At 38.7% G+C, this 15,849-nt stretch overlaps 1 protein-coding gene across 1 annotated transcript in view; it reads right to left on the reverse strand.

The window, feature by feature from the left end:
• The window catches only part of PTPRT (protein tyrosine phosphatase receptor type T), a 582,983-nt gene that overhangs the window by 97,741 nt on the left and 469,393 nt on the right, over nucleotides 1-15,849 (reverse strand). Inside the window, exon 14 of the mRNA XM_088674576.1 lies at nucleotides 6,101-6,236. Within this exon, the coding sequence (XP_088530702.1) occupies nucleotides 6,101-6,236 (136 nt within the window). The remainder of the gene's footprint in view (nucleotides 1-6,100; nucleotides 6,237-15,849) is intronic.

Raw genomic sequence — 15,849 nt, forward strand, 5'->3', positions numbered from 1 at the left:
GTAGTTCTAATCTTCATTAGCTTTAAAGTAAGATACATGTGGCAAATACATCTCTCAGTTTGACTCTATGATCCTATTGTGCAACTTCAGATCAAAATGATCGGATGAACAAATTTAATATTAATTTGTTGAGGGCATCAACTAGTTTAGTGCAGAAGAGGATCCTATTTTGAGTCCATACTTATGTCCAGTTTAATATCTTTAACATCCTTCCCTAGTCTGGTGCCCTCTGGAAATTTTGGACTCTGCCCCCCACCAGCTTCAGCCAGCATGGCCAATGGGGAGGGATGATGGGAAATTTATTCCAACAACACTGGGAACACAGGTTCCCCTGGAGAAAAGGCTTTCATACAAATAAGTTGAAGATGAATGAAACTCAGATATGGCTTTGACCTTAGAGGAGAATGCTGGCTGAACACTTGTGGTCAGCAATCTGTGAGACAGAGAATAATACTTGCTATTTTCTTCCCTTCCCTGTTCTATTTTTAAGCATGTTTCTGACTTTTAATTGAGCCAGATACATTTATTTGTACCCAAATCCAAATACTGTAGTTCCAAACATCTGAAAGAAGATAGGATGGTAAAGACCAATCTATATTGTACAGACTGGAACCAACTGAATTAGGTTAAATCACTTTGGCTCATTCATGCTGAGAAGCCCTACCATAGTTTTCTTAAAGTTTATAATATACCATATCCAATGTTGCTTGGGATTAGTTTCGAAATCAGTGGCTAAAATCAGTACAGTTTGGTATCCAACTGTATCTAAACAAAAAATAAATCCTGCTCCTTGATCTCATCATGCAAAATTTGATCATGATATCTTAAGAGGTGTTCAAATGTACAGCGAACAGACAAACAGTTAACCTTCAAAAATATATAGTTGATGTTGCTCAGGCAAGACCCATGAGAGCAACAAAATAATCATACAATGGTAATGGGATAAAATCAGGCTAAATCTTTATTAATAGTTACAGGTAGGTAACCGTGTTGGTCTGCTGTAGTGGAAACAAAAAAAAAATCCCTTCCAGTAGCACCTTAGAGAACAACTAAGTTTGTTATTGGTATGAGCTTTCGTGTGCATGCATGAAAGTATCTGAAGAAGTGTGCATGCACACGAAAGCTCATACCAATGAAAACTTAGTTGGACTTTATTAACAGGCAGGGCAAGGGTTGTCATGGCATTGGGTGCCAGGATGAGTTCATCATTCCAAAAGCCCCATGTTGATGGAATGGATCCTCTGGGTTTGGATTGTTCTGAACCTGTATGATGGGAGTCAGCCAGTGTTGAACCTTGCCATGGTGAGCAAGCAAGGTGTCACTGGGGACCAGGCTGTAGATTCCAACCAAGCAGATACCAAATTCACACTTGGGTCTGCGATGGTCAATCCTCCCCTCAGGCCCTTTATGCCCCCCCATACTATGCTGATCCTGACCAATGCCATTTCCACCCTCATACAATGTTCTTCCGCCTAACAAAGGAAATCTATAATTTCTCTGAGAGAAAAGTGAAAAGAAACCCCAACCAAGTGCCAAAAAAATTCCCTTCCATCCCTGTCAACCAATGACCCAAAATTGCTTAGTGAAGGCTCCAACCTGAGGGTGGGCAGACAGAAAGCTCTCAAAGCAAAATGGCTGTGAGATCCAGGGGAAGCAGTCTTACATAGGTTTTCCCCTCCTCACTTCAGCAAGGGCTCGTGGGACAGCTTTTTCCCATGAGTCCATCACACAGAGAAGATACTGGGCAAAACCTTGCCCAGTATTTTGCTGCAATCTATGGGCCACAGTGCCACCTGGCAAAGGTGTTCTGTGCCTATTGGGCATGGAACAGGGCTTCTCACAGATTTGTTTGTATAACAATAAGATGGTATAAGTACAGTCTGCTTTAAAAGTCTAGACCAGGCACCCCCAAACTTCGGCCCTCCAGATGTTTTGGACTACAATTCCCATCATCCCTGACCACTGGTCCTGTTAGCTAGGGATCATGGGAGTTGTAGGCCAAAACATCTGGAGGGCCGCAGTTTGGGGATGCCCGGTCTAGGCTGTACCAGACTTTCTGGTACAACAGCCTTTACTTTATAATGCTTGCTTCTGAATTTTCTGAGACTGGTTTTGCACAGTATCAATTAAGTGCCTTTGGTTTACAAGTTAAAGGAAGATTTCTGGAATTCTGAAAATCATGTTGATTTGGTAGTTGTGAAGGAAAGTTAGCTTTCCCCATTCTCAGTTGAGTCAAACGTTCAGAATGTGGGTGAGTGCAGAACAACTTGGAAGGCTGATGGCTGACTTTGTGGTCAGACTTCAAATCTTCCGTTAGCTGTGGAATCACTGGGTTTTTAACTTTGCTTTATAACCCAGCTCAACAATGGATTTACATCTTCTGTATAGCTGGAAATAATGGGATGTGCTATAACTCTGCCATTCATCAACTTTCCAAATCAGCTTTGGAGGGATGAATATCATTACTGAGAAATGTGGAACAGTACATGGTAATTTAGAAGCACAGGGTGAATTAACAGATGGACTTCATGTACTATCCAATGTTTAAAAATGTCTACGATGCTTCAAAGTCTTTATCTAGGAGACCACTCTAGTTTACGGAAATTATTATGGAACACACTGTAGTAAAATTTGGTAACCAGATACCCTAACTGACCTCGCTAAGTCAAACAACAATGCCTTTATTAGCAGTATAATCGTACCGCAGCTTGATATTAGTAACTAAGCACCTTACAGCTTGTGTTAGAGTGATCTGTTGGTGACAAATATATGCTAAGGCAAGGAATGCTGTGCAGTAATCGAGACATGTAAACTTCCATTGTGGATGCAGAAGTTCAACAGATGAGCACTTTTACTCCATTCAGTTTTTATCTGGTGGATTTTTTATCAGGGGTTGGGAAGTAGCTAGATGTGGTAACTCTTGCAGGGGTTTACAAATGGGATATGCTATAGGGAAATGTACATTTAAATGTACATTGTATTGAAGCAGTGGGCAGCAACCATATTTATAAATGAATGGAGAACATCCACATCTGGGTTCGTGTCCATGAGAAAATTCCAATGAGCAATGTGCACTTGCAGTTCTTAAAACAAGACTCTCAGTGGAGTTGCTGTGAACATAAGATACCTTATATTGGAAAACTCAGCAGAAAATAAAATCAAGTCCATTAACCACTTTAAAGACTGCACTTGAACTTGCAGTTTAACTCTACTACTGATAACATAAATAATCTTACATGGAAACAAATTCCACTGAAATAAATGGAACCTGCATCCCTTTAAAAACCATACCCTAGTACAGATCTTTTACATCCATTTGTCAATGTTAATAGTGAATGATGTTAAGGATTATAGCAGAAGGCAATTTAACACACATATGATGCCTCTAGGAGTTCAGAGCAAAACCAAAAACAAAAAAGGTAAGTTATAACAAATCAATATGAAATATGTTATTTGGATAAATCATGGTTTGTGATGCTTTGCCACTCATTAAAACTATTACAATCAGAGGGAATTAATTGATCTCCCCAATTTTTGAATTCATATTAACCAGCATTGTACTGTTATTAGCTTAGTATACTTGCCAAATTTATACTACAAATGTAAAACAGAAGTAGCAGAAAAATATAGTCTATTTGTAATTTTGTTCCAGCCTCTTTACATTCTATTAAGGTTTGGAAATTCCAGATATGAAAAGTACAAACTTCCAGAATCCCATCAAAAGGGGGGAAATGGTATTTTCCTTCACATGAATGAAGACAAATTTGAGACAGTAAACAAGAGCACAGGGAAGATGTTATCAGATTTCAAAAGCTCTGGTAACCTGACGAGCACACGGGACTCTTGTTAAATTTCCTTTTCACAATAAAGGGGATTATTTTTTCCCCTCTCATGGATTAGAAAAGCTGCTAAAGAGACAGAAGAGTATAAGGGATTCAGAACACATGAGGCTGATTTTTAAACATGAATACAAGAAAATGAATGCAGGATACAAAAGAATGTCTTAATCCGAATGTACAAAGTAGTATTTGCAGACATTATCTTAAGAGTTTCTAAGCATCTTCAACATTTACTGAAGCAAATGGAAACTGAGGTCAACTTTAGTGCATCAGCTTTTCTTTTATTCATGGTTCTCAGTGGAGTGATTGCTTTTGCAACTCTGAAGATGCAACTCTTCAGAAATGAGCGTACAGAAAATGGGAACAAGTGTATTGAACAAGTTGTAGAAATGGTTTTCCTGAGACAATAACACATAAGTAGCCAACATGATACCCTCCAGACATTGTTAAACTACAACTCCCACCAGCCAATGCTCAGGGGTTGTAGGAATTGTAGTCTGGCAACATTTTTTTTGGGGGGGGGGTACCTCATTGGCCACACCTCCCATCATGTTTGTCCCAGGACAGCTTTTACTGCACAGTTACAACACAACACAAGCAGTCATACTCCTACAATTAAAACAACAACACTAGAAATAGTGTGACTAAAGATGGGAAACTGAGCTACTTGCATGTGCAAACTCACGTTACCATCGCATTGCTGGGATGTAGCAAACTATGGGCTTCCTTTAAAACTGTGCTTTGGGAAATATGAGTATAATGTCAAAAAAATGACATGTGTAAAACAAGGACAACCCCCCTCCCCAATTCTTTTAAAATACCAGCTCAACAGAATCACTACTTCACAGTACGTGATAGGTGTGGTGATCATAAAATGAGAGCAAGGAGACTCAGCTGACATGCCATGCTGGTTCAAAGTGTGAGAGCCAGTGGTTCACATAGAAAGCATATACAGATGCAAAAAAAGATGGAACTGCTTGATAATTTGTTCCCAACACATGCCAGCAAAGACTTCAGAAAGTGGTAAGATCATACATGGGTTGAAACAAATCCTCAGACAACCTCTCTTCCCCAGGCAAGTTTTTAATAACTTTGTCCATCTGAATGGACGGTCCAGAGGAAATGGCTGTCAGTGAGCATGCACAGTCAAGCCACACTTAGAAGGTTAATAATCACCTTGGATCTACTGCACCGCTCCTTCAAAAAAGAATAGAAAGGCAGTTTTTTGAAGCATCCCACACATTTCACAGCTTGTAATATTGAAGTCAGATGGGAAACGCCATACATATTCATTTTTTGCATGTTTTGTCTTCTCTAAATACACTTATACACAACACTTACACAATCAGAAAATAAAGTTTGCAGACCATGTCCTCATAATTTACTATTCCAGTATGAAAACAGAAGAAATTCAACTTTAACGACATTGTTTCTACGCTTACAGAAATGCTACTTATCATCTGAGGGAGTGGAAGTGCTTGCTAATTAGGTTCCTTGGCACCTCCATGAGGCACTGATTCCTTTTTATAGCTAAGTGAAATGACTTGCTCAGATAGTACAAGATGGCCCTATCTAAACTACAAACTTATATTGGTTTTATTAATAGCTCCACTAAAGAATTCCTGGAATTGCAGTTTGGTGAAGTGTTGAGCACTCTGGTAGAAAGCACGCGCACACACGCACGCACGCACAGACAGAGAGACAGACACACACACTTGCTGCCTTCAGTACAATTCCCAGAATTTGCTGGGAGGAGGGAATAGGCTACATCACCAATATAAGTCTGCAGTGTGGATATGCCGAGTGATAGAATTGGGTCTAGAACTCAGGACTTCCAATTGCATTCTTGTTATGCTTATATGTTTATACATTCATATTGGAAAATGAAAATCCAAAATGTTTTATCTTCTTCACACACTTACCATGCCAGAAAGAAAGATGTCAATGGAGATGGGAAAGACCCAAATGATTGCCCTCATCGAATTGTGCACACAAGAAATACAAACACACACACACATCACAGCCAGTGGGATACAACCACAGAGAAGTGATTCCCACATATTCAGTGAGCACATGAAGGGCAGATTAGCCTTTCAGGCATGTATTTAAAACTCCATTTAAGAGAAACAACAGCCCTAAACTATCTATGCCTCCGCTCCTCCAAATGAGCATAAAATATGCTCAAACAAGGTACTAAAATTTAAAACAAAAGATATTAACCATTCCCAAAACAAAGCAAATTAGAGATCTTAGAAACTTACCTTCTCTTGATGGTAAGCATTGCTCCCAGAAGGATAATTACAAACATCAGAAGGCCAGCTATGACTCCTGCCATTTTCACAGTGTTGTCCACCTGCTTTTCTGGCTCCACGGCATTGGAATTCTGTGTAGATGCTCCTTGAGAAGTTGTAGGGAAAAAAAGGAAATAATAATGACAATAAAAAGTATTGTTGAAATATCCCAGGCAAATCATTTTTCAACAACAATTTCACAGTAACATTTCAGAAGATCGGTCCTGTGTTAGATCATCAGAGAAAGGAAGATGTAACCCTTATTCCAAGTATGATGTAGCATATGAGGCAAATTTTTCATAGATGGTATTCAATTACACACTGACACAAGAGACTAAACAGCAAGCAGACTTTAAGTAAATGCTGCAAAGTTATGTAACTGAATAGTTTTACAACTCCTCCTCCCAAAGGGAATCTGATGGTTTTAAGGCCCATTACTATTTCTTTCTAGGCTCTCAGACTCACTTGTTATAATCCATCAGCACACACTTATAGCATGAAATTTCTGTATTGTAGATATCAGAACTATGGTATATTGAGTGATGACTGAAATGAAATGGGAAAAAAATTATTTCCTTATATCCTTATGTCTCTAGTTTATATGTTCTTTCTGACAAAGTTCATTTTGACTAGTTTCTATAAAACAATTAAAATTGACATTCCCACATCACATTCCACAGGTTTCAACAACTGTCCTCATCTCCAACACCAACCATCATTGAACACTATCTGAATGGCCAAGGCTTAATGGCTGGAAAGTGGGAGAATACGAACCTGGCTCTGTCCACCTAATAACACTTCAACAGGTACCCTAAATCTTCTTATCTCTCTTTCCAACCAACAAATATTTCAAGTAGGGATGAGCAAATATCTTGATTTTGCTTTATCTCAGTTTCTCATTTTTCTAGTCCTAAGTTTGGTTCACCCCATTTTCACATTCATTTGTGATTCTTTTTCCTTGTGAAAATTTGTACACATATTTGTGAACATTCCTCCAAATATATGCACTTTTTGCCTAATGTATGCATTTTGGCAAGCAGTTTTTCCCTTGGAGAATGCATTTTTGTACATTGTTTTCACTCATTTATGCATTTTTGCATGCTCTTTCCACTAAGACACATGTTTTGTATGCATGTGTTGATTGGAGAACTGCATTACAAAATTCACAGAAATACAAAATTCAAGGCAAGCTGCATTTGGGTTTTTGTATTGATTTGAGAAGTGCAAATTGGGTAAATTCTCATTAAAATACAAACCTGATGATTTTCTCCTCCATCTCTACTTAACTGTTAGCTCTCAGGCGGGGGGATGTCTGCCAGAAATTTTAAACACTGTCCTGATTCTACCCAACCTTCCAGTTGGCCAGTAGAACTCTTAAAAGCTTTATACCCCATTGATGATTGTCTCCAAATACTGGTCACTGGGTGACCATTTGAATAAAATGTATTTCATCCATCTCAAACAATTGTCCAAGAGCATTTTCGAATATCAATGTAGCTTCTTGTGTCCTTTGAGATTCCTAATAAATCATGGGGAATTCTGATGACAGTGGCAAAACTAGATTCCCATGATCTGGAGGCATTTAAACAAAATGAAATGAAGCTAGATGCAAAGCCAATGAAAGAAGATGCTTTAAGAGGACGTGTGGAGAAGCAACAGAAGAATATCAAACCTATCAATCTACAGTGGAAGACTCTTGTTTGCATTATGCTGCATTGTTTATTAAAAGTCACTTTGAGTTGCTGTGAAAAGAAATTGAGTAAATAAAAAAAGGCAAGAGATTGGATCTACAAGGTAGATTTGGCTACATACTTAGAAAAATATGGATTGTGCCTTTATCTCAAAACCACAGATAGGATCTACATGTTCCACACATTTTCACAGCTCATCCTCCCACCTCTGCAATAACTAACTTCTCAAATAGACATCTAGGAAAGAAGTATTAATACTGGCAGAAAATAGAAGCTAAACCTGAAATGGAAGCCATAGAGGTAAGGATGAATATTCTCAGCCTACAAGTTTGAAAGGGCAGACAAACTGAATAGAGACAGGGTGGGTTTCAAAAATATGCATAAAACTATAGCAGCACTTTCTTGATGCATTTCTGTGTATTTGTTTAGTACTTTAACAAACAAAAGGTCCACCCAAAAAATCATGCTTTTGAGGACCTCTGTGGTTGATTCTATACTTAGCAAGTGGGTGGAACTAGGAAGGCTATCCTCAGCAGAAGGACCAGATTAAAGGGATGCTATATGACAGACTAATCTAGAAAGGCTATGGAGGAAGAATATCAAGTGTCCAAGCAAAAATAAGTGTAGAATCTCTCTGTGACAACTGAGAAGGTCAGACAGAAACTAGATTCTAAGTGATGCTTTGGGTGGTATCAAATCAAAATCTGGGTAGGTGCTCAGAAAGTAGATTCTGGCCACTGGAATTTCTTGAAGATGATGCTGAGCTGTAAAATGTCACAACAGAACTCTCTGCCCATAATTAGAACTGTCAGTACCTATTGCCATTCTTGCTCAAACCCCTAAGCTGTTGTTAGGCATTATATGCTTGAAGAAAATTTATATTATTGGCATCAAAGCTTGTCCAGAAATCTGTGAAGACTTGCAACGATTCTTCAGAATTTTATATAGCCCAATGTAAAAAAAATAATAATGATACATATTCCCATCATATCACATGGCTTATTATTTGTATTAAGAGTATTATTTGGTTAAGAGAAATATGCTAAGAAAATGGAAATGAAATATGGCAGTATGTTGTTGCCCAGGATCCTTTAGAATACACATTTGAGTGCAAAAGGGATTTCTCTTTTCTCTCTCTCTCTCTCTCTCTCTCTCTCTCTCTCACACACACACACACACACACACACACTCCATCCACCCAAACTAATCCCCCCACACACACACAGTACCAGAAGTCTTTATGAAGTTCCCTCAGGATCTATATAGTTGTTTGTTAGACAGCAGAAGTGCTGCTTTCATAATGGAGCAGTCCCAAGAAGCATGTGGAGATCATACATGATCAACTGGATCTGGGTATAGTTGACTATAAAACCATCTGTTGTGCTGAGCACATCTGAGTAAATGTGGAATATCGAAAGAACAAATTGCAGTAAATTCAGGGTGTATATAATACCCCATAATGTGTGGCGTACAAATAGCTGTTCATCAAATTGAGCAATAAAGGTTCACATCACACTGCAGAATGCTCTGCTGCATATGTGTTCCAAATGTAAAAGAAATCCTGCCTTGCTAGATAAAAATAATGATCAGAACCAGGGTCCCTCTAAAATTCTATGGTTCTGCGGCTGGCTGCTTTCCCCATGTATTCCTGTCAGAGCTGTGGTTGCATTTATTTGGAGGATATGTTAAAAGTGTGGCACTTACTGTGAGAACCTCATGGTGAGTACCCCCCCACACCTCTTTTTCTAGAAAAAAAGCACTGATCAAAACTGAAAAAAAAATCAATCTTTGTCCACAAATTACATGTGCAATCTTTCTTTTATTAAAGTCAGTTTTCAAGCTCTCACTGCTTCTAGTGAATCTGGAAGATATTAATGTCTCCAATCATGCACATTCTGGTGGATCATTGAACTTGTACTCATGCTGTACAGTGGTACCTCGGTTTAAGTACCCAATTGGTTCTGGGGAGCCATTCGCTCCCCGAAAACTACTTAAACCGAGCGCTGTTAGCGCACGTGTGCGCAGCGCCGATAGAGTGCTTCTGTGCATGCGTGCGCCACCCAGATCGCTTCTGCGCATGCGAGGGCCGCGGAACCCAGAAGTAAACACTTCTGGTTCCGCGGAGTACTCAAACTGAGAGTATTCAAACCACAGTGGATGTAAACTGAGGTATGACTGTACAATCCTCCTTTATGTGTTTTGTGTCTTTGTGTCGTGAACTGTAGTATCACCTAACCTTGGTATTTATACTTGAACAGAATGTACTGGTATATATTTTTCAATTAATTTCACTTGGTTCAATGTCCCTAAAGGTTCCTTGTGTTCTTTGCAAGAGGCTTTTGTATATCTTGATTTGCATGATGAAGTTGCATACATCTGAGAATTGTCCTTTTCAGATGGAATCTCAAAAGTTCATTGATACTGTTGCCCAAAAGTCACGAATCTCATCAACCCAGAAAATAATATCTCTTAAGGTGATAGATCATTTATCCACAGGAAACGAAGTGTACAATTGAAATGATATCCATACTATTTCAAAACCCATCAATCTAACACACAGAGCTACACATGCAACTTTGATAAGAGAGATTTGAATTGTGTCAGGGTGTTAGGTTTCAAAGCTCTCTAGAGCTTTCAACCTTTCTAACTCAGTCTTTTGATTTTGGCCATGAACATACCTGGCGCTGTAATGACTGCCAAGTGGTGAATTGTTTAAGAATTTGAACTACACGTGCAAAATCTTCATCTAACGTAAATTTTCATCTAACGTAAAGTCCAGTTTTCATCTAACGTAAAGTCCAGTTCTGTGGCCCTCTTTAGGTCCCAAGCAAAAACAAACAAACAAGTTTCTTTTTATCCTATAAAACTGTCGAAGACCGACCTCTTATACTTCTGTGCTTCCTTCTGCTGCAAGGATTCCTTAGTACCATGAGGACAGAGGACATTCCTCACCAATTTATGTCAATTATGTATGTGGGTAAGCTCCTAGCCCTGCAAAGGGATTGCTAACATCTGCAGGAAAGGATCCCTGCCATTTTCCATTCTTGATATGTGTTTATCTGCATCTTTAAACTAATTTTAGACTCTCGTAAGCTGCTTTTGCAAGCACAAAACTGAAAGGCACCATAGAAATGTTTCAAAAATAAATAAACACACAAGTAAATTTGAAATACAAGGAGAAATAAAACATTCCTGGTCTGTGGGAAAGGGATGTAGCTCAGTGACAGATCACATTTACCCCACCCCCCACCCCCAGCATTTAAACAGACTATTGCATAAAATGCTGGAGAGCTAGATGCTCCAATTATCTGATTTGGTTTCTTACATTCACTTTTCATTCCTTAGCCAATGTGTTATACTAAGGATGTTTTAATGCACTTCCTATGCAATATAAGGTAAGTTTCATTACAGTTCACTACATTCCTCCATTCTATTCTACTTGTTAATACTGAGTTTTATTCATACTAATGTGATCAAGAGAATTCTGCAAAGATGCTTAGAAGATGCCAAACTGATCCTTGAGATGCTGATAAAATGAAAAGCAGCTAAATCCTATTTAGGGCTTTGATGAATAAAATATTTAATTCATGATTCTTATTTTAGGATATGAAGATGACACATTTTTAAGCTACTTAGTTAACAAGGATTAAAATCAATGGTAAGGAGGATCTGATAGCATTCCTGTAACAATTAGATATTTTTCAAAACTTTTGTATCACTTTTTGCTGGGAAGATTCCTTTTAGCAACTTTTAAGCTGCTCCAGTCATGAATATATACATGCATACATACATGCACAAAAATGACCAGCAGGTGTTAGCCATCACATTTCTTAACTATAAAGTAACTGAATGGGAAAAGGGGACAAAAGATGAAAAGCAAAATCCAGTCACAAGGCATGCTATATGTCCCCAACTCCATGTACAAACAGTGCTTATGGAAAGTTCTTGGAAAAGGAAAATTCAAACCAACTTCCATTGAAGGAGTTCCCAGCACAACTCCAAGAACATCCCATGAATATTTGTTTTTATAGCCATAGATATGAATGTGGTTACACATGCCATTTTTTATGATGAATTTAGCTTAGCCCAGGAAAATGGAGCAGCCTAGACTTCCTACACATTCTGATGCATATTTTGGCTGTGCAGTCGAATGATATCTGCATATGTAGGGGCATATCAAAGCTACTAACATGAGTTTGACCAAACTACGGGTGGCAGTGGAAGACGGGAGTGCCTGACATGCTCTGGTCCATGGGGTCACAAAGAGTCAGACACGACTAAACAACAACAAGGGGGATATCAAATAAAAAAGAAAGGCAAGCATAAGAAGTTTAGATGCTAGCTAAGATTCCGTCCTTGGGAAATTTTTAAATTGGCTTTTTCAGCTGGAGAGTTAATGGATTGTAGTACAATCTGGAAGTAAGAAACTAGCAGGCTAAGTATCTGCCTTCTCAAAAGAAGTCGTAATATGTAAAATGAATTTCCTTTAAAAAGTAACTTGGTGCATTACACAGAAGTAACTAGAGAAGACAAGTTTAGGATATTAAGGCATGCCATACAGACAATGAGCCAAAGAATTCTTAAGCAAAGTTGCAATCACAAAGTAAGGGGGGAAATGAATTCATAAGAATATATATGATATAGAGATAAGAGTGAAAGTTGTATCTTGTTCCTATGGCATAAGAGAAAATTAATGAAGGTTCTGGTATCACCGCAGGAGGAGAAAACAGAATGGCATTACATTAAAGGCTGATGTTATAATTGCACACTTTTGTTGCTTGTTGGGATGAATTGTTGGAAATGCTCTGGTATTTTGTGCCCAATCTGCCTGTTCCAGCTGACAATATATGTTGGAAAAGGTGCTTCTTTTTGATCCTCCTCACTCCAGGGGGGAAACAAAGCCTACCTAAGTACAACTGTTGGCACTACAGAACCTGCAATCATCCCTGGAGTCAAAAAGGAAGCCATTTCATCTCAGTAGTGTTTGGTTTACATATCAAAGGGCTCCAAGCACTGAAATGTTTTCCTTCTCACCAACCCAGATGGGAAATAATCTTTGGCGGATCCTGCATAACAAATAACTTCACTTAAGTGTTCTATGGAGAGATGGAGCTTGAAATGGCATCTGAGCCTCCCTACAGTCTTTTTGCGGTGTGGGTGAAATGGGCAGAAGGCAAATGAAACACACTGGGTTTTTCAGTATATTAAAAGAACCGTAAGTTATAACGATTTGGTGTTTATCACCATTTTGAGGTTTCGCCTCTTGCTTCTCTTGGTTTTTGATTCTGCTCCCTTGTTCCCCTTGGTCCCAAGGAAAACATCTTATCTGCAGATGCACAAACTGTAACAGCCACTTGTTTGATCTTTAAGTGAAGGCACCTTTTCAAACGAAGCCTATCTTCCATGTAAATACTTCCTGACTGCAATACCAGCCACAAACCCCATGTATTCTTAAGGTACTCTCTTTGTGCAGGTAGGTCGCTGGCTAGGCCCTCTCTTTTCAACAGCTGCCTCTTTCTTTCATCATCATTATTAAAAGTCTATTGCTGTTACAGAGTTCTTAGACATTATACCTGGAATAAGAACCTAAATGCATTAATAATAATAATGGCTGCATCGGGTGATGGGCTCCCAGAGAAATCTATTTAAGAAACTAAGGCATCATGTATTAATAATAATAGCTTCAGGCTTGTCATGCCTTTGGAAGCTTAACTTTATGGACATTTAATGACAATCATATATTCATGGTAACCTTTTGAAGCAACCCAGAGAGAATGAACAATTGTAATTCATGTTGTTCCAGTGAAACAGCTTTTCTCCTTTGGGATCAGGCGAGCACACCTCAAGCAAAGGTGCTATGGCATGTAAATTATTAACAGAATGTCAACCCAGTGACTGTTCATAGATATATTCTTTTAAAGCTGTAATATTCCTTCTGGTTTGATGCACCCTTTTGCCTTGATGCTTATGACACTCATCTGGATAAAGCTTTGTGCAATGCAGAGGGGTGCTAGATGCCTTGGCTGAGCTGAAGACCTTTTTCATGTACTCCATTTGTTATAATAAACAGAGATGTTGCCTATGTTATCTTCAAACATAGTCCTATAGTCTGTTTTCTACTTTTGGACCTACTGATGTCAGAATGCCTGAAATCCCCCCCCCCCCAGCTCAATTAGGCTGTAATTCAATTCATTTGTAGGACTATACTACAGAAGCAGCAATTTCTCAGCATGTACGTTTCAAACAAGTTGGAAAGGCAGGGTGCTGAAGTTCTGGAGAAAAGTGTCCTCATAAACCAAACAAATATGGGCATTTCAGCAGATTTGTCTTTCTGACCTAGGGTATCACTTGGTAAGAGTTCTATAAACCATTGTTGCTAACACTTCATCATGGTGATAAAGGAGCCTACACTCAAAATATCTTTTGGAAAGCCTAGAAGTGACAAAAGGAAAATATTCATGGATCAAGCCTAGGATGAAATGCAGCAAAGCCATTTGAAAATGAGTTTGTAATGAAATACACCTGTCAAAGGAATAGCATTCAAGTGTAAAAAGATAAATTGCAATAATAAATTTGACATGAGATTAGGTCTGTTTTAAGGATGCATTATCTGTCTACGAAGCTGGAACACATTTTGAAAAACAATAGAGCTGTTCTAATTTAATCTGAATGAACAAGACCTATTAAAAGAGCAACCTTTTTAAAGAACAGCTTTCTGATGTTGCAAAGTTATTCATGTATTGATTGAGGAGAAAGTTCAACCTGAATTTCCTTTTTATTTTACAGGAAATTGATCATATGTGTTGCAATCAGTACATAAAGGTCTCTGTGCATTTTTGAGCTCCTGTCACTGATTCAATGTGCACTAAGTGTAGTACATGCTATTCCTGTGCCATATGACTTTACCATTGGCTTTGTTGCAAACACTTCCATGCGTACACAGTGACAATAAGTGTACAGAATTGCCCCTCCCCAAATAAAAGTCAGTGGGAAAGGTCTCCAAAGAGCAAGCTTCTAATACTATGCACTCCAAAGCAGCTATTTCATGGAATGGCTTTTTGCTAATAAAGCATTAAACAAAATAGGGTTCATATTTCAAGGAACTCATTAGGTAGCATTTTATTTATCTACTTGATCCACTGCTGTAGGAATATTTCTGCAAGAATAACAGCAAAACCAAAATGAATAGAAAATTCTTCCCAGTTCTCATGTGTAGTTCACAATCAAATAGTACTGTCACACTACAGTCTACAAACAACACCAAAACCACCACCAACAACAAAAGTTATTAACCACACCAAGGATCCTCTAGCCTCAACTCTTCCGAGACAAGGAGGAATAGTTATTTCCTCCCATTTTCTAAGCTAGTTTATTATTCCCTATCATTTGTTGCTTGTAATGCCAGAAAGCAGAATCACATGCCCTGCCCACACTCTGTATCTATGTATGATTAGTTTAATGCATGTATGTCGTAGAGTCTACATTCAATGCTCAGAAGGTTCTTTCCATGCCCAGGGATGGCATTTCTCAGTATTTGAAGAGGCAAATACCATCCTCTTCCATCCTTAAGCATTCAACTTGTATATGGCTCATCTACCCAATCCAGAACGCTTGAATACGTCACCACTTCATATTGCGCACCAGCTCAGTTAGTCCATCCAGCAACAACAACTAGTGGAAACAGGTCATGAGTGAAATTCAGGATAAAAGGGAAGGGAGGAGGAGGAGGAAGAGGAGGAGGAGGAGGAGGAGGAGGAGGAGGAGGAGGAGGAGGAGAAGGAGAAGGAGAAGGAGAAGGAGAAGGAGAAGGAGAAGGAGAAGGAGAAGGAGAAGAAGAAGAAGAAGAAGAAGAAGAAGAAGAAGAAGAAGAAGAAGAAGAAGAAGAAGAAGAAGAAGACGACGACGACATCTGGTCATTGGGAAACAGAGGGATGCCTCTTGAAGATGTTAGCTGTAGGGATGTTGTTCAGTATTCTTCACCTTCCTTGTGAAGTAAGAGTAATAACACCAATATGTTTTTCCTTTCAT

Source organism: Zootoca vivipara, chromosome 7 (assembly GCF_965207765.1).
Source record: "Zootoca vivipara chromosome 7, rZooViv2.hap1.1, whole genome shotgun sequence".
Taxonomy (NCBI): domain Eukaryota; kingdom Metazoa; phylum Chordata; class Lepidosauria; order Squamata; family Lacertidae; genus Zootoca; species Zootoca vivipara.